Genomic DNA, 26,693 nt, shown 5'->3' with positions numbered 1-26,693 from the left:
ATTTTTCCTATGTTTATAGTTCTAGGATTCAGATTTAGGATCTATTTTGAGTTAATTTCTGTGTATGGTATGAGGCGTGGCTAGTCAACGTGGCTTGTTCCATCACCATTTGTTGAAAGAATATCCCTTTCTCCACTGAATTGCCTTTGCACCTTTGACCACAGCTGTCCATATATATGTGGGTCCATTTAAGGATTCTCTAGTATGTTACACTGATCTACCTTTTTTTTTTTTTTTTTTTTTGCGGTACGTGGGCCTCTCACCATTGTGGCCTCTCCCGCTGCGGAGCAGAGGCTCCGGACGCGCAGGCTCAGCGGCCATGGCTCATGAGCCCAGCCACTCCGCGGCATGTGGGATCCTCCCGGACCAGGGCACGAACCCTGTGAACCGCAACGAAGTAGTAGTGTCCCCTGCATCGGCAGGCAGACTCTCAACCACTGTGCCACCAGGGAAGCCCTGATCTACCTATCTTCATGCCAATATCTTTATGCATACCATCTTGATTAACTGTATTTTTATAAATTTCAAAATGAAGTAGTGTGAGTCCTTCAGCTTCGTTCTTTTTCAAAGTTGTTTTGGCTATTTTAGATCTTTTGCATTTCCATATGAACTTTAGTATTATTATCATGTCAATTTCCACAAAAAGAGCTCCTGGGATTTTTGATTGGGGTTGTACTGAGCCTAAAGTGCAAGTGAACAAAACTGATATCTAAACAACACTGAGCCTTTCAATCCATGAGCGTCGTGCATCTCTCCATTTATTTAGGTCTTCTTTAATTCTCTCAGCAATGCTTTGTAGTTTTTAGTGTACTGATCTGCAAAATTTTTTGGTCAGATTTATCTCTAAGTATTTAATATTTTTTTAATGCTACTACAAATAATGTTTTTTAAAATTTCAATTTGGTCTAGTATATAGAAATACAATTGATTTTTGTATATTGATCAATACTGTATCCTTTGATCTTGCTAAACTTATTTACTAGTTCTAGTAGCATTTTTTTTCTTTTTGTAGATTCTATCAGATTTTTTACATAGACAATCATGTTGTCTGCAAATAAGGACAATTCTACTTCTTCCTTTCCAATCTGGATGACTTTGATTTCTCTCTCTTGTCTTACTGCACTGGCTAGGACCTCTAGTACAATGCTGAAAACAAGTGGTGAGAGTGGGTATCCTTGACATGTTTCTGATTTTAGGGGGAAAACACTGAGCTTCTTTTATCATTAAGTATGATGATAGGTGTAGGATTTTTAGAATATTATTTATCAGTTTGAGAAAGTTCTTTTCTATTCCCAGTTTGCGGAGAGTTTAATCAAGAATGGATGTTGGGGGACTTCTCTGGTGGTGCAGTGGTTAAGAATCTGCCTGCCAATGCAGGGGACACAGGTTTGATCCATGGTCCAGAAGATCCCATATGCTGTGAAGCAACTAAGCCTGTGCATCACAACTACTCAGCCTGTGCTCTAGAGCCCGTGAGCCACAACTACTGAAGCCCGTGTGCCACAACTACTGAAGCCTGCGTGCTCCAGGGCCCATGTCCTGCAACTACTGAGCCTGCGTGCTGAAACTACTGAAGCCTGCATGCCTAGAGCCCGCTCTCCGCAACAAGAAAAGCCACCGCAGTGAGAAGCCTGTGCACTGCAACGAAGAGTAGCTCCCACTTGCCGCAACTAGAGAAAGCCCGCGCACAGCAACGAACACATAATGCAGCCAAAAAAAAAAAAAAGGATGTTGGATTCTGTCAAAGCTTCTGCTAAACTATGGATATAATCATATGGTTTTCCTTTTTTAGTTTAATATGGTGAGGTAAACTGACTGCTTTCTCATGTTAAAATTTACCTGGAATTCACTGGATAAACCCTAACTTGGTGGTTATATTATCTCTTTTATATTGTGAGATCAAATTTGTAAAAATTTTGTTTAGAAATTCTGCATCTATGTTCACAGAAATTGGTCTGTAGTTTTTTTGGTAATGTGTAGTCAGGTTTTGAAATCTAGGTAATGCTGGACTCAGAATAAATTGGGAAGCACTCCCTCTTTTTAGATTTTATGGTAGAAAATGGGTATTATTTCTTCCTTAAGTGTTTGGTAAAATTTATTAGTGAAGCCATCTGGGCCTGGAGTTTTCTTTGTGGAAAGAAAGTTTTCTTTGTGGAAATTTTTAAATACAAATCAATTTCTTTAACAGATGTAGGGCTATTCAAATTATCTATTTCTTCTTGAGCTTAAGTAGTTTATTCCTTTCAAGGAATTTATCCTTTTCATCTAAATTGTTGAACTCAGTGGTATAAAGTTGTTACTAATTTCTGACTTTTCTTTAAATATTTGTAGATTTTGTTATTTCTCTCATTCCTGATTTTGGTAATTTGTGTCTTCTCTCCTTTTTTCTGACCAGTCTGGTTAAAGGTTTATCAATAACTTTGATCTTCTCAAAGGACAAGTTTTGGTTTCATCGATTTTATCTATTGCTTTTGTTTTCTTATTAGTTTCCTCTCTGATCTTCATTTTCTTCCTTCTGCTTACCACATAATTTCTGCTTTTATTTATATCATGTTCTTCCTTTATCTTTTTCTAGTACTTTACACTAGGGATTTGGTTTATTTATTCTCATTCATAAAAAAAAATTATTTATTTAATTTTATTTTTGGCTGCGTTGGGTCTTCGTTGTTGCATGTGGGCTTTCTCTAGTTGTGGTGAGTGGGGGCTACTCTTCGTTGCGGCACGCGGGCTTCTCATTGTGGTGGCTTCTCTTGTTGCAGAGCACGGGCTCTAGGCACGTGGGCTTCAGTGGTTGCAGTGCGCAGGCTCGGCAGTTGTGGTGCATGGGCTTAGTTGTTCTGCAGCATGTGGGATCTTCCCCAACCAGAGCTCAAACCTGTATCCTCTGCATTGGCAGGCGGATTCTTAACACTGTGCCACCAGGGAAATCCCTATTCGCACTCATTTTTCTTTGGAAAAGTTCTTAAGGCTATGAATTTTCCTTTGATCAGTGTTTTAAATGTATCCCATGGATTCTGATATGTACTACTTTCATTTTTAAGAAATTCTGTAATTTCATTTTGTATTTTCTCCTTCACTTAAGAGTTAAGAGGTGGCTTTAAATTTTCTAACTGGGAGAGAGACTGGCCAAGATGGCAGAGTAGAAAGACCCTGAGCTCACCTCCTCTCATGAGCACACCAAAATCACAACTACCTGCAGAACGACCATGTATGAAAAAGATCAGAACTTACCAGGAAAGATCTACAACTAAACACATAGAGAAGGAATGACAACAAGACAGGTAGGAGGGGTGTACTTGTGATATAATCAAGTTGCATACCCCTGGATGGGTGACCCATTAACTGGAGAATAATTATATTACAGAGGTTCTTCCACAGGAATGAGAGTTCTGAGCCCCTGGGGACCCTGCACCAGGAAGACAAGTCTCCACAGCATTTGGTTCTGAAGGCCAGTGGAGATCAATTTTGTGAGTCCCAAAGGACTGGGGGAAATAGAGACTTCACTATTAAAGGGTGCACACAGAATCTCACATGCACCAGCACCCAGGGCAAAAGCAGTAATCTGATGGGAGCGTGGGCTGACCTACCTGCTGGTCTTGGAGAATCTCCTGGAGAGGTGGGGTGGCTGCCACTCACCCTGGGGACACAGACACTGGTGGCAGCCACACGTGGGAGTTTTCTACCACGTGGACACTGGTGTGGGTGGTCGTCATAGTGGGATCCTCCTTATGGCTCATTAGTGCCAAGAACTGGCCCCACCTAACAGCCTGTAGGTGCCAGTGCTGTGATGCCTCAGGCCAAACAACTAACTGGGTGGGAATACATCTCCACCTATCAGCAGACAGGTTGCCTAAAGACTTCCTGAACCCACAGTCACCTCTAGACATGCCCCTGCCCAAGAGAGGGCCATGACCCAGCTACATCTACCAGTGGAAAGGCACCAGCTCTGCCTTCCAGGAAGCCTGAACTAGCCTCTAGACCAGCTTCACCCACCAGGAGGCAGACACCAGGTGCAAGAAAACCATAATCCTGCAGCCTGCGGACCCAGCCTGCCCACAGAAGGCCAACAGAAGCTTTGGGACTCCCCGGACACTGTGACCAACTGTATGAGGAACCGCTCTGCCACCAGTGATCTGACACCAGCTCTGGGATCCCATGGCCCTGCAGCCAGACTCCAGGACCTGGCTTTGCCTGCTAGTAGTCTGGCACTAACCCCACAGGACCTGGCTTCACCCAACAGTGGGTGGACAACAACCCCACAGTCTTTTGGGCCCTAACTCTGCCCATCAGTGAGCTCGCATAAGCCCTGAGGCATCCTGGGGTTCTGCAGTCACCCACTGTGTGACCAGGCCATGCTAACCAACAGCCAGCGGCCAGCAGTACAAGGCAGGGCCTGGCAACTAACCGGGCTAGGGGCCAACCAAGCCTACCACACTGCCCACATAGTCAGCCTCTCACAACAGAATGACCCCCCTTCATAGGGGGATCACCTGAAACATGTATCTTGGGTGACGAGATGGGAGTGTGCTGCTGGGACACATAGGGCATCTCTTACAGAAGGCCACTTGTCCAAGGCTGGGAAATGTAACCAACCTACCAGACACATAAAAATACAAATAGCAACTTAGATAAAATGAGGTGGCAGAGAAACATGTTCCAGACAAAGGAACAAGATAAAACCCCAGAAGAAGAACTAAGTGAAGTGGAGATAGGCAATCAACCCAAGAAAGAATTCAAGGTAATGATTGTAAAGATGATTAAAGAACTTGGGAGAAGAATGGATGCACAGAGTGAGCAGGTAGAAGTGTTTTTTTTTTTTTTGGGCTGCTCTGTGCAGCTTGTGGGATCTTAGTTCCCCAAGCAGGGATTGAACCTGTGCCCTCTGCAGTGGTGTGGAGTGCTAACTGCTGGACCATCTGGGAATTTCCAAATTAGAAGTTTTAAACAAAGAGTTAGAAAATATAAAGAGCAACCAAACAGAGATGAAGAATACAATAACTAAAATGAAAAGTACACTAGAAGGAATCAATAATAAATTAAGTGATACAGAAGAATGGATTAGTGAGCTGGAAGACAGAGTAGTGGAAATTATTGCCACTGAAGAGAAAAAAGAAAAAAGAATGAAAACCAATGAGGACAGTTAAACAGACCTCTGGGACAACATCAAGCACATCAATATTTGCATTACATGGGTCCCAGAAGAAGAGAGAGAGAAAGGGGCTGAGAACATAAATGAAGACACAACAGCTGAAAACTTCCCTAACCTGGGAAAGGGAACAGTCACCCAAGTCCAGGTAGTGCAGAGTCCCAAACAGAATTAATCCAAAGAGGAACATACCAAGACACATTGTAATTAAAATGACAAAAATTAAAGATAAATAGAAAATGTTAAAAGCAGCAAGGGAAAAGCAACAAATAACATGCAAGGGAACACCCGTAAATTTTTGATTTTTCATCAGAAATTCTGCAGCCCAGAACGAAGTGGCATGATATATTTAAAGTGATGAAAGGGAAAAACCTACAACCAAGAATACTCTACCCAGTAAGGCTCTAATTTAGATTTGATGGAGATCAAAAGCTTTACAGACAAGCAAAAGCTAAGAGTTCAGCACCACCAAATCAGTTCTACAGCTAATGTTAAAGGAACTTCTCTAGGTGGAAAAGAAAAGGCCACAACAAGAAACAAGAACATTACAAAATGAAAATACTCAATGGTAAAGGCAAATATACAGTAAAGGCAGTAGGAAGGTTAAAAGAGAAAAGTAGTAAAATCATCTACATCCACAATAAGCAGTTAAGGGTTATATAAAACAATCAGATAAACAGTAATCGTGAAGGGAAGAGAGTACAAATGGCAGGTCTTTAAAATGCATTTGAAATGAAGAGATCAGCAACTTAAAACAATCACGTATACATACAGACTGCTATATAAAAGCCTCATGGTAATCACAAACCAAAAATCTGTAATAGATATACACACAAAAAAGAAAAAAGAATCCAAACATAACACTAAAGGCAGTCATTAAATCACAAGAGAACAAAAGAAGGGAAAAAAAGACATGCAAAAACAACTGCAAAGCAATTAACAAAATGGCAGGAAGAACATACATACTGATAATTATCTTAAATGTAAATGGACTAAACGCTGGAATCAAGGATACAAAAATAAGACTGGTGTATATGCTGCTTACAAGAGACTCACTTCAGATCTAAAGACACACACAGACTGAAAGTGAGGGGATGGAAAAAGGTATTCCATGCAAATGGAAATAAAAAAAAGCCAGAGTAGCAATACTTATATCAGATAAAATAGACTTTAAAATAAAGACTGTGACAAGAGACAAAAAAGGACACTACATAATGATCAAGGGATAAATCCAAGAAGACGTAACAAATGTAAATATATATGCACCCAACATAGGAACACTTAAATATATAAGGCAAATTTTAAAAACATAAAAGGAGGAATTGACAGAACACAGTTGTAGTAGGGGAGTTTAACATCCCACTTACACCAATGCGCAGATTGTCCAGATGGAAAATCAATAAGGAAATACTAGCCTTAAATGACACAATAGACCAGATGGACTTAATTGATAAAGAGCATTACATCTGAAAGCAGAATACATATTCTTTTCAAGTGCACATGGAACATTCTCCAGGACAGATCACATGCTAGGCCACAAAACAAGCCTTGGTAAATTTATGAAAACTGAAATCATATTAAGCATCTTTTCTGACCACAATGCTATGAGACTAGAAATCAACTACAGGAAAAAAAACTGCAAAAAACACAAATATGTGAAGGCTAAATAATAAGCTACTAAACCACCAATGGATCACTGAAGCAATCAACAAGCAAATAAAAAATACCTAGAGACAAATGAAAACAAAAACATGATGATCTAATAACTATGGAACACAGCAAAAAGCAGTTCTAAGAGGGAAGTTTATAGAGATACAGCTTACCTCAGGAAAAAAGAAAAATCTCAAATAAACAACCTAACCTTACATCTAAAAGAACTAGAAAAAGAAAAAAAAACCCTCCAAGTTAGTAGAAGGAAAGAAATCATAAAGATCAGAGCAGAAATAAATGAAATAGAGATGAAGAAAACAATAGAAAAGATCAATGAAACTAAAAGCTGGTTCTTTGAAAAGATATATAAAATTGATAAACCTATAGCCAGACTCATCAAAAAAAAAAGAGAGGGGGTCCAAATCAATAAAATCAGAAATGAAAAAGAAGTTACAACTGACACCACAGAAATACAAAGGATCATGAGAGACTACTAGAAACAACTATATGCCAATAAAATGGACAACCTAGAAGAAATAAACAGATTCTTAGAAAGGTACACTCTCCCAAGAGTGAAACAGCAAGAAATTGAAAATATGAGTAGACCCATTACCAGTAATGAAAACTGTATCAGTAATTAAAAACCGCCCAACAAATAAAAGCCCAGGACCACATGGTTTCACAAGTGAATTCTATCAAACATTTAGAGAAGAGTTAACACCTACCCTTCTCAAACTATCCCAAAAGACTGCAGAGGAAGGAATGCTTCTGAACTCATTCTATGAGGCTGGCATTACCCTGATACCAAAACCAGACAAAGATATCACAAGAAAAGAAAAAACTAGAGGCGAATTATCAATGATGAACATACACGCAAAAATCCTAAACAGAAATTTAGCAAACCATATCCAACAGTACATTAAAAGGATCATACACCACGATCAAGTGGGATTTATCCCAGATGCAAGGATTTTTCAGTATACACAAATCACTCAATATGATACACCACATTAACAAAATGAAGAATAAAAACCATACTATCATCTCAATAGATGCAGAAACAGCTTTTGACAAAATTCAGCACCCATTATGATAAAGCTCTCCAGAAATTGGGCACAGAAGGAACATACCTCAAGATAATAAAGTCCATTTACAACAAACCCACAGCTAACATGATACTCAAAGGTGAAAAGCTGAAGCATTTCCTCTAAGATCAGGAACAAGACAAGGATATCCACTCTTGCCACTTTTATTTAGTAGTAGAAGTCCTAGCTACAGCAACCAGACAAGAAAAAGAAATAAAATGAATCCAAATTGGAACTGAAGAAGTAAAACTGTCAGTGTCTGCAGATGACATGATACTGTATACACAGACTCCTAAACACATCACCAGAAAACTACTAGGGCTCATCAATAAATTTGGTATAAAGTTGCAGGATACAAAATTAACATACGGAAGTGTGTTGCATTTCTATACACTAACAACAAACTATCAGAAAGAGAAATTAATGAAACAATCCCATTTACCACTGCATCAAAAAGAATAAAATATGTAGGAATAAACCTACCTGAGGAGGTAGAAGACCTGTACTCAGAAAACTATAAGACACTGATGAAAGAAATTGAAGGTGACGCAAATACATGGAAAGATATATCATGTTCTTGGATTGGAAGAATTCATATTGCTAAAATGGGCATACTACCCAAGGTAATCTACAGATTCAATGCAATCCCTATCAAAATACCAATGGCATTTTTCACAGAACGAGAACAAATAAATTTAAAATTTTTATGGAAACACGAAAGACCCCAAATAGCCACAACAATCTTGAAAAAGAAGGATGTATGTGTAGGAATCATGCTGACTTCAGACTATACTACAAAGGTATAGTAATCAAAACAGTATGGTACTGGCACAAAAACTGACATCACTGGAACAGGATAGAAAGCCCAGAAATAAACCCATGCACTAATGGTCAACTAATCTATGACAAGGAGGCAAGAATAAACAATGGAGAAAAGACTTCACTCTTCAGTAAGTGCTGCTGGGAACACTGGACAGCTACATGTAAAACAATTAAATTAGAACATTCTCTAACACTACATACAAAAGTAAACTCAAAATGGATTAAAGACCCAAATGTAAGACCGGATAGTATAAAACTCCTAGAGTAAAACATAGGCAGAACACTTTTTGAAATAAATCACGGCAATATTTTTTTGGCTCTGTCTCCTAACACAAATGAAATAAAAGCAAAAATAAACAAACAGGACCTAATTAAACTTAAAAGCTTTTGCACAGCAAAGGAAATCATTGACAAAATGAAAAGAAAACCTACTGAATGAGAGCAGATATTTGCAAATAGTAGAACTGATAAGGGATTAATATACAACATATATACAGCTCATACAACTCAGCATCAAATAAACAAATAACCTGTTTAAAAAGTGGGCAGAAGTGAATAGACATTTTTCCAAACAGGCGATGCAGATGGCCAGCAGGCACATGAAAAGGTGCTCAACATCATTAATCATCAGGGAAATGAAAATCAAACCACAGTGAGATACCACCTCACATCTGTCAGAATAGCTATCATCAAACAGAGCACAAATAACAAATGTTGGCAAGGATGTGGAGAAAAAGGAACCCTTGTACACTGCTGGTGGGAATGTAAATTGGTGCAGTCACTGTGGAAAACAGTATGGAGGTTTCTTAAAAAACTAAAAATAGAACTACCATATGACCCAACAATTTCACTCCTGGGATATACCTGAAAAAACAAAAACACTAATTCAAAAAGATACACGCACCCCAATGTTCACACCAGCATCATTTACAATTGCCAAGATATGGAAGCAACCTAAGTGTCCATCAACAGATGAATGGATAAAGAAGATGTGGTATATATACATAATGGACTACTACTCAGACATAAGAAGAATGAAATTTTGCCATGTGCAGCAACATGGATGGATTTGGAGGGTATTATGCTAAGTGAAATAAGTCAGACAGAGAAAGACAAATACTGTATGACATCACTTATATGTGGAATCTAAAAACACAACGAACTAGTGAATATAAGAAAAAAGAAGCAGACTCACAAATACAGAGAACAAACTAGTGGTTACCAGTGGGGAGAGGAAAGGGGGAGTGGCAATATAGGGGTAGGGGACTTAGAGTACAAACTATTATGTATAAAATAAGCTATAAGGATATTCTGTACAAAATGGGGAATATAGCCAACATTTTATAATAACTATAAATGGAGTACAACCTTTAAAAACTGTGAATCACTATATTGGACACCTCTAACATATATAATATTGTACATCAACTATACTTTAATATGAATAAATAATAAAAATTTTCCAGTTGGCCTGGCTTTCAGTTTTTGATTTTCTAATAATTTATAGCTTTACTGCATTGTGATCACAGTGTTATTTGTAATATTTCTACTTTGTGGGACCTCCTGATATTTTCTTCTCCACAAGGTTTGCAGAAGAAATAGTTTGCTATGATATGGTGTTACTTTTCTATTTATCAATAATCTGAAGTTTGGATATTATTTGGCAGGCTGAGGTGTGTTTTTTAAATTTTTAAAAAATTTAAAAGAAATACAATATTACAAGTAAAGCTAAAGCTACAGTTTCCTTCCTTTTCTCTCAAAGGAAAACCACCGAATAGCAGCTACATATACACCTGAAGTAGATGTGTATCATTCCCATGCATTTTTTTTCCCAGTAAATATTTTTTTTTAAATTGAGGTACAGTTGATGTACAATATTATATAAGTTTCTGGTATACAACATAGTGATCACACTTTTTAAAGGTTATATTCTATTTATAATTATTCCCTGGGCTGTACTATATATCCTCATAGCTTATTTGATACCCATGCATGTTTTTATGTTTATGAAAACACGAAATATGTATTAATGAACTACCTTATGTTAATTAAAGTTTATATGAATAGTGTCATCCTGTATATATCCTTTGCAACTTCATTCATTCACCATATAATTTTGAGATTTATTAATGTGGATACACCTAATTAGTGGATATTTTAGTTTATTCACTCTAGCTTCTGTATCCTACTGCATGAATAAATAACAGTTAATTATCCATTCCCCTTTCCTGAGTCCAATTCTTCACTACTATAAAGTGCTACTATGCACATCATTATACATAATCCTTATGTGTGAATCTCTACTTAGATACCAAGAAATAGAATTTCTGAGTCACAGGTTATGTACATTTATTTGGTATTGCCAAATCATTCTCAAATAAAGTGCTATTAATTTTACCCCCATTAGCAACATCTAATAAGATTTTCTATTTTCCCAAATTCTTGCCATCACTGAACATGTCCATTTTTTCGATTTTTAAAAACTAATCACAATTAACCAAACCTCTTATTAAAGAAAGGAGCACTTACAGATGGAAAACTGAGATGTTGAATTACTGCTTTATATTTTGTAGGTATTTCATGACTAAGTCTTAAACTACTATAGTTTTGAAAGTATAAAATAATTTGTTGATGTTTATTTTCTAGGCCCAAAGATTGATTTAAGTATAGCAGCACATCTGGAGTACACTGTTTTGGCTTTACCATAAAACTGCCTTAACCCAATGTCAATATATCATCAGACTGCTTTCAAAAAATCTGTTGCTGTTACAATGTTACTGAGTATTTTTCCACACTGTCTTTTATTAAACGACCATTCAGGAGAAATTTTTGCCTAGTCTCAGTACCAGGAGCCACTTACACTTATCTTGAACATCTGGTTCATTTTTATTGATGATCTTAGCTTCTTAATTATGGTACTTGTTGGAAAGCTAGGGCTAAACACAAGGTCTATCTCTAGCAAATGTACAGGACCCCAAAATAATAACCTCCCCTCCTGCAGAGATTCATGTCATCATTTCTATTCTTATTTTCTTTGTTGCTCTTCTTTTTTTTTTTTTCAGTACGCGTGCCTCTCACCGCTGCGGCCTCTCCCGTTGCGGAGCACAGGCTCCAGACGCGCAGGCTCAGCGGTCATGGCTCACGGGCCCAGCTGCTCCGCGGCATGTGGGATCCTCCCGGACCGGGGCACAAACCCGCGTCCCCTGCATCGGCAGGCGGACTCCCAACCACTGTGCCACCAGGGAAGCCGGTTGCTCTTATTCTACTTTATCTTATATATATTTTTCTAAGTCACCTAAAAGTAAATATTTAGTTGAATAAATTCATAACATTGCTTAGATTAATCAATGCTGCAACATGTATCTATATTTTTTCAAAAACATGAATTAAAAGTTTCTATCCATCATTCTTTCATACTGTCAAAGGCATATCTGAAAAAAAAAAAGCGTATCTGATTAGAAACTTTATTCTGGGATCACTCTGATGCTTACCTTTTCTGCTACTTCTCGCACAGACTGAACACTTGTTCCATACAGATGGTTGTTATACTGCCCAGCTTCAATGAATTTATGTTCCTGGATATCTTTTTCCATTTGCTCTCTTGAAGTCACAAAATGATAATCTCTTCCATCTACCTCATAATCTCGTTTTGGTCTAGTTGTATCTTTAATAGAAAAGAACTTGAGGAAGTGTTTAATATTAAAAGGCACAACAAAGCCATTTTCTACTTAAAGAATCGTTTTGTAAAGTTCACTACAACAGAGATTGATTTAAATTTGAAAAGTGACAATAATATGGAGGATGAATAACTGATAAAATAAGTATAAACCATTAAAAAATGGTACTGTTTACTTTGACCACACACAGTGACAAAACGTTAAGAACAAAAATTAAGAATTTTTATGTGGGTTACTCACGAGGAACACATGATCCAAATTTGTCAGGAAATTCTGAGATCAAGTCATCATTTATCCTGTCTTTCATAGGTCCCAATATGATCACTGGTCGAGTATAATTAACTATAAAAATATACTGCATGTTAAAAGAAATAAACACTTAACAAACATCTGTGTATTTTACTTCACTAGAAAACAAAAGTATCCTTAACTGTTATGAAGAATTTATTTTTTATTCTTTCTCCACCAATGATGCCTAACTTGATAGTTTACAAACCTTTATTAAAATCTTACACTTCAGTCAATCTCCTGTTGGAAGTCATACACTTAGATAATTCAACCAAGTTATATTCAGCATTTCAGCAGATAATGTTTCTATACATTGCTAACATCATCTCATTACAAATGAGAAAACACAGTACAGTGTTTTACTGATCCCTTTTCAAGTAGAAACTGTAGGGAAGCAGATAAAAGAAGGGCAAAAAAGAAACTGGGTATAATCAGAGTAGTCATCGAGAAAGATGATCTAATAAAAGTGTATACGCTGGACTGTAAGGGACCATGTTGGAAGCAGGGAGATTGGTAGTGAAAATGAGACCTAACATTGTGGTAGGAGGGATGAAAGGAGGTTATAAATAAGAAAGGTATGATAAGAATAAATAGGGCCTAGAAACTGACTAGACAAGGGAGATGAAGAATAGAAAGATCAAAGATGATTCCAAGATTTTGAACAAGGATAGTGATACTATTATGAACACTGGAAAGAAGTTGCTTAGGAAATAAAACACCAATATAAAATGATAAGATTTTAATAATCTATGGGCTAAACCATGTTTCATAAAATACATATAGTAAATATATATATATATATATATATATATATGTGTATAGTAAGAAAAAAGGCTAAAATTCTAATGAAACTTTTTTTAAGGTATGAGTTAGATCTATTTTCCAAATTACGTTTTTCCATAAGATTGTAAAACATCAACAGGCTTCACAAACCTTCTTGTTGATTCACTGGCTCATAAGATAAGACATATTCTTCTTGACCACCTATTAGAAAGTTAAAATACAGATGAGAAAATCTATAAAGAAAGCTATACTAATTTAATTCTTTAATATAACATATAAATTACTAGAACTTTCCCAAGAAAAGTAGCAAAGATGTAAAAAAAAAGGGTACTTTATAAATTAATTATGGCAAGATTTAGGAAAAAAGTGATAAATTATCAAGTTTGGTATATGTAAAAACAAAATATAAATGTGCTAGTTAATAACTACCTTTCTGTTATTCTGGGTTTTACAGGTTATCAATAGACCAAATTAAAATCTTCACTTGGGATGTCAAGTATAAGCTATTAATTTTTTATTTAGAATCTAAGAGCTATTAAACAGTTCTTTAAAAATTAATACTTTAATGAGCAGTTCTACATATATGCATATTAGGTAATTTTCTGTTATTAATATGCTGCTTTTTTTGGTCCTACCAGGTATAACATTTAACATAGCACGAACATCTTTATAATTACAACTATTTTCTAACCAAAAGAATTTAATGCAAAGGTAAAACTAGTGTCACTATTTCACTGATGAAAAAAATTCATTATTATAATAATTGATTTATTCAATTTTTAAAAAATAACATTTTGAGTTAAAAAAATTTTAGATAAAATTAAATCCTTCCTTTTCAACAAAATGAATCACATAGATAGTAAAGGAGAAAAAATATATTTTGCTTTGATCTTAAAAGCACTTCAGAAGTTAAATTCTCTAGGATTAAATTAAAAGATTAGAGCTTATGAATATCCTAAATAGAAAAGTCTACGAATTATATCTCGACTCAATGAAAATAACTAAAAGAGTTAAAAATTTCAGGAGTTCTTAGCACACACATACACACACACACACACGTGTAGAAAACAAACAAGGAAGAGCTGTTAAATTCAAGTGGTTCAATGAAATCAATATTGCAGAATGTATTTGAAGATTTTCTTCTTGATTATTATGATTCTATAACAATCTTTTCACTAAATTTGTCATTGGTTTATATTACATGTATGCAGCTGTAAATCTTTTCAATTCATATACTGACATAAATATTCTTTCCAGCTTTAAAGTGTATTTTGTTGTTTTAAAATTTATAATACATAAAAAATGTATATTTACAAGCTGCTTTTTAAAGTACTGTATGTAAAACATGTTTTACATGTTATCAGAAACATGCAATTTGAATATTCCACACCTAATAATTCATGCAAATGGTGAGACAGACAGTATATACTTTCATTACCTCTTTTTAGTCTAGAAAGCTACTCAGCTACTCTCTGGTGAGTTCTGACTGTAAGTTAATAAAATGCTAAAATACGAGAAATCACATTCCCAAATCACATTCCCATTCCCATACCAAAAAAGAAAATCGTTAAATAACTATTATGCAGCAAAAATAACAACCAATCAAATGAATGAGGGTTAAAAGTATATACTGTCAATATGAAAAATATTAGAGACTGATATTAACAGGATGGACCTTTTGAGCAGCCATACTCATCTGTAATCAAGATTACTTTCATATTAGACAGCAGTAAAAAAAAAAAAAGTTAGAAAAGCAATTTTAATTTTTAAAGTGCTACAACTGGTAATATTCATGTACTCTCCCCTCCTCCCATGCCCAAATATGTTTAAAAAGTTCACACGCTTATATAGGTCCCTTAATAATATAATACCAAGACAGTACCATAAGAACCAAAAAAGAGATCAGTATTACTGTTTAAGCAACTGTTGAAAATTTTCCCTTCGCCATTTCTTATGTTCACCAAAAGCTGGCGATAAATAGTATCTTGACCCACACCAGTATTGGTGACACAGAATAAAAAAGGAAATAAAGCTAATTATAATTTAGCATTACTGAAAAATATTTTTATGATTAGTTAGAAACAGAATTACTAAATAAAATGGCAAAATACAAGTTTACTACTCATTTAACTAGGTATTTACTTCTTATAAAAGATACAAACACACATACACATACTGTGTACACGAATAGCACTTTTGTAAAATGAACTTTTGTATTTTATGAAAACCTTGGAAATTAACTTCTGTACATAGAGCGTGATTTTATTTATCAAGTAAAGAATTTTACTTGGCTCTACCTGATTTTAAAATATTAAGCACCTAATTTTTAGTTTTCAGAATACATCACTAAGGGAAAAAAACCCCAAAGGATATATTACTTGAGATAACAAAAGAACAAACAACTTAAAACACTTACGGTAACTACTTTCGCTATCACTGGCATTAGAAGTTACATGTTCTGAAATTGCAGGACAATGGAAAAAATAAAGAAAACACAGTGTCATGAGTTTAAAAAAAGCAAATTATCAAAATAAACACAAGGTGACTTAACAAAATGTCGAGATATAAACCACAGATACCCAAAGAGTTTTTAAAAACATTTCTGATTTTCTTTGAAAAGTTTAGTTATTTCAAGTAAATGAATATGAATTAGCAAGGAAAAAAAATCTGCAATCAAGGAAAATGTCTCATTTTCTGTTCAACAGTTTATGAACAAAATCTTATTATGAATAGATTATAATAGAATATAACAAAGTAGAATATAACAAAGTGATCCTAAATCAGTCCAACTGTCGTCATAAAAACCCCAAAGAGAAAATGTCATTGACACCATTTAATTTAGGTTATGATACAGTAATGACTAACAAAGGAAACAAGTTATATCTGAGCAAACAGATGCCCATTTCAATGAAGTGATATCTTAAAAAATAAATAATCTTGCTTTAGTTCAGCTTCTTTCTTGTTCCTGAAGAGAAATGAAAATGCATGTCTGAGATCATACAGATAAAGCATTTTGGATATCACAGATTCAGATGCCTCAAAAAAAAGTCAAATGGAACGGAATTCTAGAAGGTGGGATTGTATTTTAAAGTAGACTAATATTTCTGAGAAACTCTGCTTTGATAAAACTGACCATGGTTACTTTGCAAAATAAAAAAGATAAAGTAAACACACTCATCTGCTGCCTGGCCCCTCCTTCAAAGTGACCCCCATTTCATAACTTGACTGTTCAGTAAACAACCAGCACTTTTCTCATGTAAATATAATCTCTTGCACTCTCTCAATACGTGTCTCCTTTGAATTAAAAAAGGTAATTTTATCTATGAAAACTAAAAAACAAAATTTTCCATGGGAGAGAGGTAAATCTAAATTTCTTATGTCAGGCAAAGGAAAAAAAAAAATTAACGGATAAGGAAAAAGCTTGAGGAGAGATATCTGCTGTACCATATCACCCACAGTCTCCTAAAATCAAGTAGCACTACTGAAAAGTTTAGAGAATGGTAGACAGTTCTTGAAATGGTAGTACAGTTCTTGAAAAACTGTCATAGTGAAAAATAAGTCTGTTATTCTAACCTACAAAGACAAGATACAACTTTCTTAATCATTATTATGTATACAGGAAGAACATTAAAAATTATAAGACTGAATAATGTATGATAGCACATATAAAATGGTGGTTTTCTAAAGTTTATATTTAAAAATTTCTTCTCATGTTACCACACAGATGTCAAAACAATCATTTTAAATTGCGGTATAATATTCTATTGGACTGTTACATCATGATTTACCTTACTACTTATTTAGATATTTTAGTTTGCTTTAAATTGTTTTCCACAAACATCAACAAATTATTAATGAACGTGTTCATTTACATGGCTTTCACCTTTTGTCCTATTTCCTTAAAATTCATTCCCAGAAGTAGGAATGCCACATAGAAAAAAAAAATTCTTAAATTTATACTACGATTTGTATTACACTCTGCAATCTCTAATATACAAAAGAAAGAAATGTTATTGCACTCGAGTGAGTGGAAAGTGGGAGTATAGAAGAAACAAAATTAACCATGATTTGACAATTAGAGAAGTTGGATAAATGAATACTTGTGGGGTTTATTTTATTATTCCTCTACTATTGAATATGTCTGACATGTTATACATGTACAAAAAATTGAAGTTACTACAATCTCTTTTCTGGGAATTTCCCCTACTCATCTTGAGTTCTCTAAGATTACCAAGAGCTACGAAGCAGTCAAATTCTTCAAGTTCTTTCAAGTATCCTTTAAGTAACTCCTCTACAATAAACTCTTGCTACTTAAAGTACTGTCCTTGGAATGGCATCATTACCATTGTTTGGGAGCTTGTTCGAAAGTTAAAATGCTTTTTCCCTGAAAATTAAAAATAATCTTTTTCAAGGCATGTCATCAAAGAAGATGTTCAAACATCCAACAAGTATAAAAAAGTGTTCAAGCTTATTATCGGGGAAACGCAAATTAAAACCACAACAGATATCTCTATTATCCACCAGAATGACCAAAATGAAAAAACAAAAACAAAACAGGTATGTCAAGCGAAGAGAAAGATATGTAGCAACTGGAACTCACATACTACTTGGGGGTGGGGGTGGGGTAAACTGGTATAACCACTTTGGAAAACTACTTGGCACTATCTACTAATACCTAACATATTATATATCTGTGACCCAGCAATTCATTTCCTAGGTATTTTCCCAACATAAAAGGCACGTATGCATACCAAAAGATATGTATAAAAATGTTCAAAGCAACACTATTCAAAAATAGCCCTAAATATATGTGTTTATTTACAAATCTGAGATATATGTACAGTTTCATAGTTTACTTTTTTCATTTATATTGTGAGCATTTTCCAGGCCATTATGTTTTAATATGATTTTCAATGGCTATAAAATATTATACTATATAGTAAGTCATACTTCATTAACCACTTCCCAACTATAAGGCATTTTAGGATTATTTGAATTTTGGGGTGCTCTACTTTCTAAATAATATTAAACAAAACATCCTGATGTATAAACCTTTGTTTCCACCTCTGATTACATCCTATGGATAAATTCCTTGAAAAAGAATTAGTAGATCAAAAGATATGCTTTTCCAAAAAGCCTGTACCAATTTACACTCCCAGTAGTAATATGTTAAAAGTAGTCATTCCAAAGAACCATCTCCATCACTGGATTTGCCTTTAAAAGCAAAGTCTGCTAAGGTGATGGGTAAAACATGTCATTTTGTTTATTGATTATTAGGGCTGTTAAACATTTCTTATATGCTTATTTCATTTGCTTATCTTTTGAGCATTCTTCTTATATCCTTTGTCCAGTTTTCTAATGGGGAGTGTTTGTTTCTTATTGGTCTGTTAGAAATTTATGTGCAAGAATATTACCCTTTTGACATAGTATAATCAGATTCTTAAAATTTTAATTTTTGTTTATATGTTTGATGATCACAACCATTTCAATTCTCTCTGACCAAGTCTCACCTTTCTAGTCAAACATTTCTTCCTGAGACTATATCATGTGTTTTCTCTTTGCTCTCCCTAAATACGACATATCCTCAGTCTTAAACAATTCTTGGCATCTTAAGAGCTCTGTACCACTCTACTCAAGTAAGTCTTTAAAATAGAAAAAGAAGAGATGTAATAGGAAATCTATATGCCTAACTGTAGAAGTTTCTGAGGTGTTCTACAAAGTGGAAAGCTATAAAAATAAACTGCATACAAAAGGTACAAACCTTGTCTGAAACTGTATAATTTCATTTCTGAGCACCTTATATAACTGCTCCTGAACTACACTTACTTTTAGTCTCTTTTAAAGGAATCTTACCCACTTTTTTCCTCTTGAATTTTTTCAAAATTGCCTTCTAAAAGCATAAAAGCTACACAGATTTCTATTTCTAGCTTTTTACAAGTATGATAATTTAGTTGTATCCTCCCAGATTTCTACCATACTTTAATTAGTTCTGTTAGTCAAAATTAGTTTTGGAAAGGCAATTTCTATTATTGTTTCATCTACTGTCAACAGGATACATCAATAATTTATTTGATCCTCTTCTTTGTAGAATCATTGAATTCTTGTCTACGAAAAGTATTCTAGGGTGTCACTTTTGTTTCCCTCTCTGCTCTTTAATTAAATACCCTACTTTTTCATAGCTTGTGTGAAATTACACGCAGGTATACATCTTTCTTGTTATTCAGTGTTATTCCACATCTCTTTAACAGGTTTATCTGGAATAATTTGTCCTTCTGTTTTCAGTCCCTTCATGAGTCCTGTTCCAGCAAGGTTTAATGAATATGAGGTCACATTTATCTTCTTACATTAAAATCGCACAGGATTTTGCTTAGTTTTTTCCCTGTATCCTGAACTTTAGAATATAGATAACTGAGATCTTAAATAATGCCCTTAACCCACCCTTCTTCCCAGTATTTTCTACTGTATAATAATGAGCATCTTGTCAGCTGCTAGTAATGTTTTATGTGATAACCTCCATCATATCCAGTTTAGAATTTTACTGATATTTTTCTGTCTCCGTCAACCTTTTCTAAATAAAATCTTTTTGATCTGATCAAGTTACCACGTGAATAAATTCTTTCAGTTCTTGTGAGATGAAGCACAGAAACCTACCATTCAAGGGATCTTAAGTCACTGACCAGAAAATTAAATCAACGACACTGGTAATCAGTTATCATTTTTCATTTGTTTCTCTTCCCAAGTCTCAAACCTCAATTAAAATGAGAGATGAAAGTACGATGTGGTCAAGGTGTAGTTATCCACTATAAAAATATCAACGTGGGAACCAAATTCTTCATTTAGTTCCTTTTTCCATGAGCTTTCCATAGTTCTCTGATGACTCAACAGGTAACAAAAATATGTGGGTTCATTTGATGATCCACACCACCTTATGATCATTCTCAAAATAAATTATATAGCATTAAGAATCTGTGGAAATATTTTACAGTTTCTGAAGATTTCACTGATAATTTTTCCCAAAGGTAAGAGATTAAAAAAGGGTGCCACTAGTGATAGTAAATTTGTGGCTCTTGCCAGATCCTAAAATGGCAAATGCATAAATAATAAAGTGTGTGTAATAGAAATAATTACATATAAAGCATACTGCTTTCAATCTAATATAAACTTTTAATTGTTAAAGTTGAAATAAAAGTCAAGTACCTACAGTTAAGGTTAAAAGTCAAGTTAGCATTAATCAGGAAAAAAAATCTGTGAAATTTAATGTTTATTAAGGTAAACTTAGAAAGTTAAAAGATATTGGCTATATCCTTAATGATCAATGAATTATGAAGAAATAAGTTTTCAAGATGCTTAATAATGCAAACGGAAACAACTACTTAGAAAAAAACTTTAGCCTAAAAGATTACCTCTATGAGTCACCATCACCTAAAAGAACTTAGTAATATTTGGTAAAATTTCACATTTAATCAATCTGTAAACATTCACATTTAAAATTTTGTTTGCTAAAATGACTTCTTGTTTCATTCACTAATTCCAACATTTATTAAATGACTCCTACATTATCAGACTCTGTACCAAGCTTTATATGAAGATTAAGTACTAGCTAGAAAATTAAACAGGAACAACACACACAAAAGAACTCCCCCCAAACAGAGACAACACCTTCGTTAAAGAAAAAACAAAGGATAATATTTCTTATAATTCTTTTCATAACTTACAACTTCCTTAAAAAAATATACAATTTACCTACTACATAGACTGCTACTTGAACTTGAGTTCTACAATTCTTCTTTAATATTTAAGACCTATTGTGTTTTATAGTTTCACATTATAGCAATGCTTTTCTAACACAGGCTCAAAGCAATTTTAACTTGTTTTAACAAAAAAAAAGGGGGGGGGGTACATAAAACTGTAAGGAAGATTATATTCTACCTTCTAATAATGAGGGCAGATAGCAGTATTTTAAAAAACATTAAAAGTCTTTCTTCATATTTAAAAAATTCCTAGAGAAAGTAATTGCCATAAAAATTACAAAAAGGAAAATATAATTATGAGCAGAGAATTTTTCAAATGACATGTGAAAAATGGAGAAAAATAAAAGGTGTGTATTACAGAAATAAAAATCCCAAGCATATTATTAACATGAAGAATCTAAAAGCAATCTAAATCATACACCTCCTCATGCCAGCAGGGCGCTACCATGAATCTCAAAATGTATCTGAAAAAGGTAGGTCTGTAGATGGAGGTTAAAAAATAACTTGGGAGTATTTTAATCACTTACTCAGGCCTTTTGATCCCATGTCGTCAGGGATCTCCTGTAGAGAGTAGTTCCCAGAGAGCAAGCAATAAAAAGATAATCAAAGAAAATAGTTGTCAGTAATGCATAAAATTGGTGCTACAATAAGAGACAGTTCCAAGACCATTACAGGTGCACGTATCTTACAGAGCATTTTTGTATATTTCTGAAAGTTTAAAATAAGCTAGCAGCTAGATATAATCTAATAAAAGAACGGAAGTTTTATATAAGAAGCTGATTAGGGTAGAGAAGCAAAAATTTTGACTATTTCTTGCTATTTTAAAAGTAAAATTCAGATTGTCTACATATAATGAAGAAATGGGATAAAACGTAATGATTTGAGGTAATCCATTATCAAAGATTGGCAATGCTATACCTAGAAATCAATAAGTAGCTTCTCATGTACCCATGTTTTTCCTCTAAAATATTCTTCTGAGAGTGTAAATGTTTCTTATAAGAACCTTTATATAAAAAAATTCTATTTTAAACATAGCTAAAAATACCATTTACTTTAAATTAAGAATTCCTAAGGTGTTAGAAAAAGTTAAGATTGGTACGCAAATTAATTTATGCCTGTTAAATTGCCTCTAGTTAAGACAAGTAGTAACCTGTTGCAGCTCTTGAAACTGTCTCCATGGTAACAACCAACTGCAGGGCAGTAGGTCCCTCTACATTTATCTTCAGTTGACCACTGGATCCACATACTTACGGTCAGCATCACTTGTTTCCTGCTCACTCTGGTCCTTGTTCTTGTAGAAGGGGAATTTTCGGGAAAAGAGGTTCTTTTTACGCTTGTCATTGAATGACTGCTGAAGAAGAGAAGGAGGGGCAAAACAAAGGGATGTCTACTGTCTGTGTGTACAAAGGCCCAGCCTAGTAGCTCTGTGAAAGCTGACTCTTGTGACCACAGTGTGCAGTTTGTATATGAATTTTGCGTTAATCACATATACAGTGAATTTTTAATTTAGTATTAACTTCTCTAATTCTAATATTTTATAACTGAAAACAGAAAAATTTCAAGAGTGTAATTCAATGATACGTAAAAATAAGGAGGAAGTGCTATTTGATAAAAAAGGGAAGAGTAAATCAGATTAGCTACTACTATAGTCCAAATCAAGCTTGCATCTGTTCATATCCATCCATATTTTTCTAGATTTCCAAGTATTAGGTGCTCTACAGCAAAAGTTATTACTTTAGCTGTTCAGATATTTAAAATTTTCCTTTCCTTCATTTTCCTTTGGCTTTAGCACATTTTTTCCCTTTCTCTCTCTCTTTTTTTGTGGCTCCAACAAACTAACAAAAAGCCACTACTAAAAAAGAGAACCAAAACAACTGAGCAAGTTGCTAAATATTTAAAAACCATCTTTTTTTTTTTTAAAAGAAGAGAATTAGGATAACTAAATGCTTATCATAAAATGGGAAGAAAACTAAGACGTGTCCATCAAGCACAGAGTCCAGCAAAAGAATTATCAATGCTATCTAACCAAGGAAGAAGAGTCAACTCTCCTGGCCAATTTAAATGACATCATAACTGATTTATTAGCCTTTAAGCTCTACCATATTATCTATTTTTAAAGTATATATAAATAAAATAGAACCAAATTCAATTCATTAGCACCATGTCCTGAATAGGGAATAAAATGTTTGGTGCGGGCTTCCCTCGTGGCGCAGTGGTTGAGAGTCTGCCTGCTGATGCAGGGGACACGGGTTCGTGCCCAGATCTGGGAAGATCCCACATGCCGTGAAGCGGCTAGGCCTGTGAGCCATGGCTGCTGAGCCTGCGTGTCCGGAGCCTGTGCTCCGCAACGGGAGAGGCCACAACAGCGAGAGGCCCGCATACCGCAAAAAAAAAAAAAAAGTTTGGTGCTCATAATGTCAAAGAGGCAATTAAAAATCTAGTAGTTTATACATAATTGCTATGACAGCTGATTTGACGTCCCTTGTTGCACAGATGTCTGAGACAAGTTTTTTCTCTTCCTGAATGTCCCATTTGTGCATTCACACTTTTAAAAGCAGGTAGCACACAGAAAGATGATGCTAAAGAAGAGCAGCTTCTTCTGTAATGTCACAGGCACCCATGTCTTGAAGGAAATGGCCTTGCCTACCAGTGACAATAGGAATTATAATTTTTATCATTTTTTGAAGTGGGAACAATATAAAGGATAGAAATTCTGTTTTAATTTTTCTTGCGTTTATCCATGTCATAAGATGCTATCAATGTTGTGAAGTATATCAACACCAGGCAGTACTTTTTTCTGGCGTGCCGGTACTTTTAGTCATGTGATGCCAGGTGATTAAGGTGATGAAATGGATTAAAGTGACTTTTAGCTCAAATTCTATTACTTGAAAAGATTTATTTTGGTAAGACTCTTTACAAAAACTTTCATTTTTATCTTTTTCAGATCAATAATTCAAAATTAATAAGTTCATAGTCATTAGACAAGCTGACTGTCTTGATATCAATCTTAAAATCTGAAGGCTCAGATAACCCTAAGCAGAAGTTAAAAATTAAGTTGAGAAAAAAAATACTGTGGAGAAATCTAAGCTTATAATTGTTTTATAAACTGTCAAGTAGCATTACTTGAATAAAAGTCTTTGCTTGAATCCAAATTTTAGAAAAGAGAAAGAGAAGAAAACAAGTTTCAATAGAGAAAAATTTATGGTAATCTAATTTATGGAAGGACTAAGTCTTTTTGTTCATGACAATCACTGATTTTGAATTTAGTAATAATTTTTATGCTAACTGATAAAACGGATACATTTTTAATAAAAGGTTATTTACCTCTGCTACTGCATATATAGTGGTCAGAGTCAGTTTCACAGCAAACAACCAAAAGAAACATGAAGTTTAAAATGTTTTGATTTTTGATATCTTTTGCAGTTAGCCAAAATGAGATATCGTAAAGATATCATAATATAGGACAGAAAGAAATGCTTGTTAGTTAAGAAATGTATTAACTGTATTACATCTAACATCCTGCAGGTGAAGAATTTATTAAAAGTGAAAAATAGCACAAGCAAACAGGACAAAAATGTGTAGGGAAAACACAAAACTGAAAAAACATACTAACTCTAGTTTCTTTATATTTTCAATACAAAACAATCTGTTTAATTACTTATTGTTATTAATGCTATATTGCAAGAGAAAGTGTAATAAATATGAGGACTGATAAAATATTACAAATTCATGAAACATATCAAATATCTAATTTCCATATGTAGTATTTCAAAATAGCTAAATGAATGTTAAAAATGTTAATGAGAAACTGAAATGTTTTTAAAAAGTCTGTATTGGAAACAAAGTCCATAACCCACCATATAAGGAAAGGAAAAGAAGAGCTTAGAACGGGAAATGGTATTACAGAGAGAAATGCAGTTCTGTATCAATGGCAAGCGTATTTTTACCCCACTCAGTATCATGCATACTTTTGGTGCTGTGTTAGAACACAGTGACTGTGTATAAAGTTGGTTATAGTCAACAAACAAGACTAAGATTTAAAAATGTCGTTAATTCAGTTAACTTCTTACAGTTTGAAAGAAAAGTTACAACATGCAACCTCTTTTACAATACACTGACAGTGTATTTTACTAAAATACTTTAAAAGACATATATAAAACAAGCACAAAAACCATTGTATATATTTCAAATACTGAGCATTTACTTGGGATTTTTTCCTCCAAAGATTTTCTATTTTAAATATTGCTTCAGATTATACTATATAATTTTGTATTTTCTGAAAGGTACAAGTAAATTTTAAAAGAATTTATCATTTGTAAAATAACTGAATGCATTATATATAATTTACTCAGATTTTAATTTCTTTGATCAAGGATCATATTCCTTTAAAATTTTAAAACTTTTAAGTCTGAGTGCTTAGTGATATCAAACATGTACAAAGAGTAGGGTTAATTTTTTTGCTGAGTTAACTTTCCATATTCATTTGAAATTTGATCAAAAGATGTTGCTTTAGATAAAAAATTTTTATCTATTTATTTTTTAGATAAAAAATCCCCAAAACACAAAACATTGCTATAAATAGTATTTCAACACAACATGTGTTTCAGCATTTTCTTCAGGCCTATTGCTAGAATATTCCATTGCACTAATTACACACATACTATAGGGTGAAGCCTGTGATATCATCCATTGACATCCACTAGATTCAAGAAGGACAAAGTAAATGAAAACTAAAATACATCTAAAATATATATAAAAGAATTTTGATATATTTCTTGCCCACCTACAAAGTCCTCCTCTTGACTGTCCCTTTATTCCCTTAAGATAAAAATTCATACTGATTTAAACATTTAAAAGATGGATTTTATTAATGAGTAATATTAGCAATAAACAGGGAAAAAATAAGAAAATTTCCATAAATTCACTTGCAAAAACCCGTAAACTTACATTATGAACTAATTAATAGTTTTGGGAAGGCCTATTTTCTCAGATGTATTATTTATTAGCTTCATGACTAATACTGGTGACACAAGTTTATAGTTAATTGTTCATCTGAGTGAAGGCTGAAATCATTTCATTTATAAAAATAACGACCAAAAGTGTGTTGTTAAGAATATATCAAACGACAGTTTTGATAATTTGGAAAAGTCTGTGAAATGGATGCTTTAATTTAATAAATTGTTTACTTTAGCATATCTACTATTGTAGGCCACCACGGCAAGAGCAGTTGATAGTTAATTCTTATGGCAAAATCCTTCTCATTTTAATCATGTGCCTCAAACAAGAATTATGAAAAGGCCTATTACCTTCAATTATTAATTTCTAGAAATAATAGATTTCACATACTCACCCCTTTATCTCCTCTTGCTTTAGAATTGAATTTCACTGTTTTTAATCTGGCTCGTTCTTTCTTCTCAACCCTGGCAAAGTACAGATTATTTTTTAGTTATAATAAACATATTTAAAGTTCTAACTAGGAATCATCAGAACT

At 34.0% G+C, this 26,693-nt stretch overlaps 1 protein-coding gene across 15 annotated transcripts in view; it reads right to left on the bottom strand.

Moving 5' to 3' along the window:
* DLG1 (discs large MAGUK scaffold protein 1) overlaps positions 1–26,693 on the bottom strand; it is a 286,057-nt gene that overhangs the window by 20,457 nt on the left and 238,907 nt on the right. For 7 of the 15 annotated variants that reach the window (XM_079922700.1, XM_079922698.1, XM_079922699.1 and 4 more), the window contains 6 exons: positions 26,553–26,622; positions 22,454–22,553; positions 15,868–15,909; positions 13,602–13,652; positions 12,621–12,722; positions 12,195–12,367 (listed from right to left, as the gene is read on the bottom strand). In XM_079922700.1, coding sequence (XP_079778826.1) covers positions 12,195–12,367; positions 12,621–12,722; positions 13,602–13,652; positions 15,868–15,909; positions 22,454–22,553; positions 26,553–26,622 — 538 coding nt within the window. Of the gene's footprint in view, positions 1–12,194; positions 12,368–12,620; positions 12,723–13,601; positions 13,653–15,867; positions 15,910–21,729; positions 21,764–22,453; positions 22,554–26,552; positions 26,623–26,693 lie in introns of all 15 variants that reach the window. The other 8 variants (XM_079922704.1, XM_079922693.1, XM_079922696.1 and 5 more) reach the window with 4 other exon arrangements.

This window comes from Stenella coeruleoalba (genome assembly GCF_951394435.1).
Source record: "Stenella coeruleoalba genome assembly, chromosome: 5".
Taxonomy (NCBI): Eukaryota; Metazoa; Chordata; class Mammalia; order Artiodactyla; family Delphinidae; genus Stenella; species Stenella coeruleoalba.
Note: the sequence above shows the minus strand (reverse complement) of the source record. Positions and strands in the feature narration are given on the sequence as shown.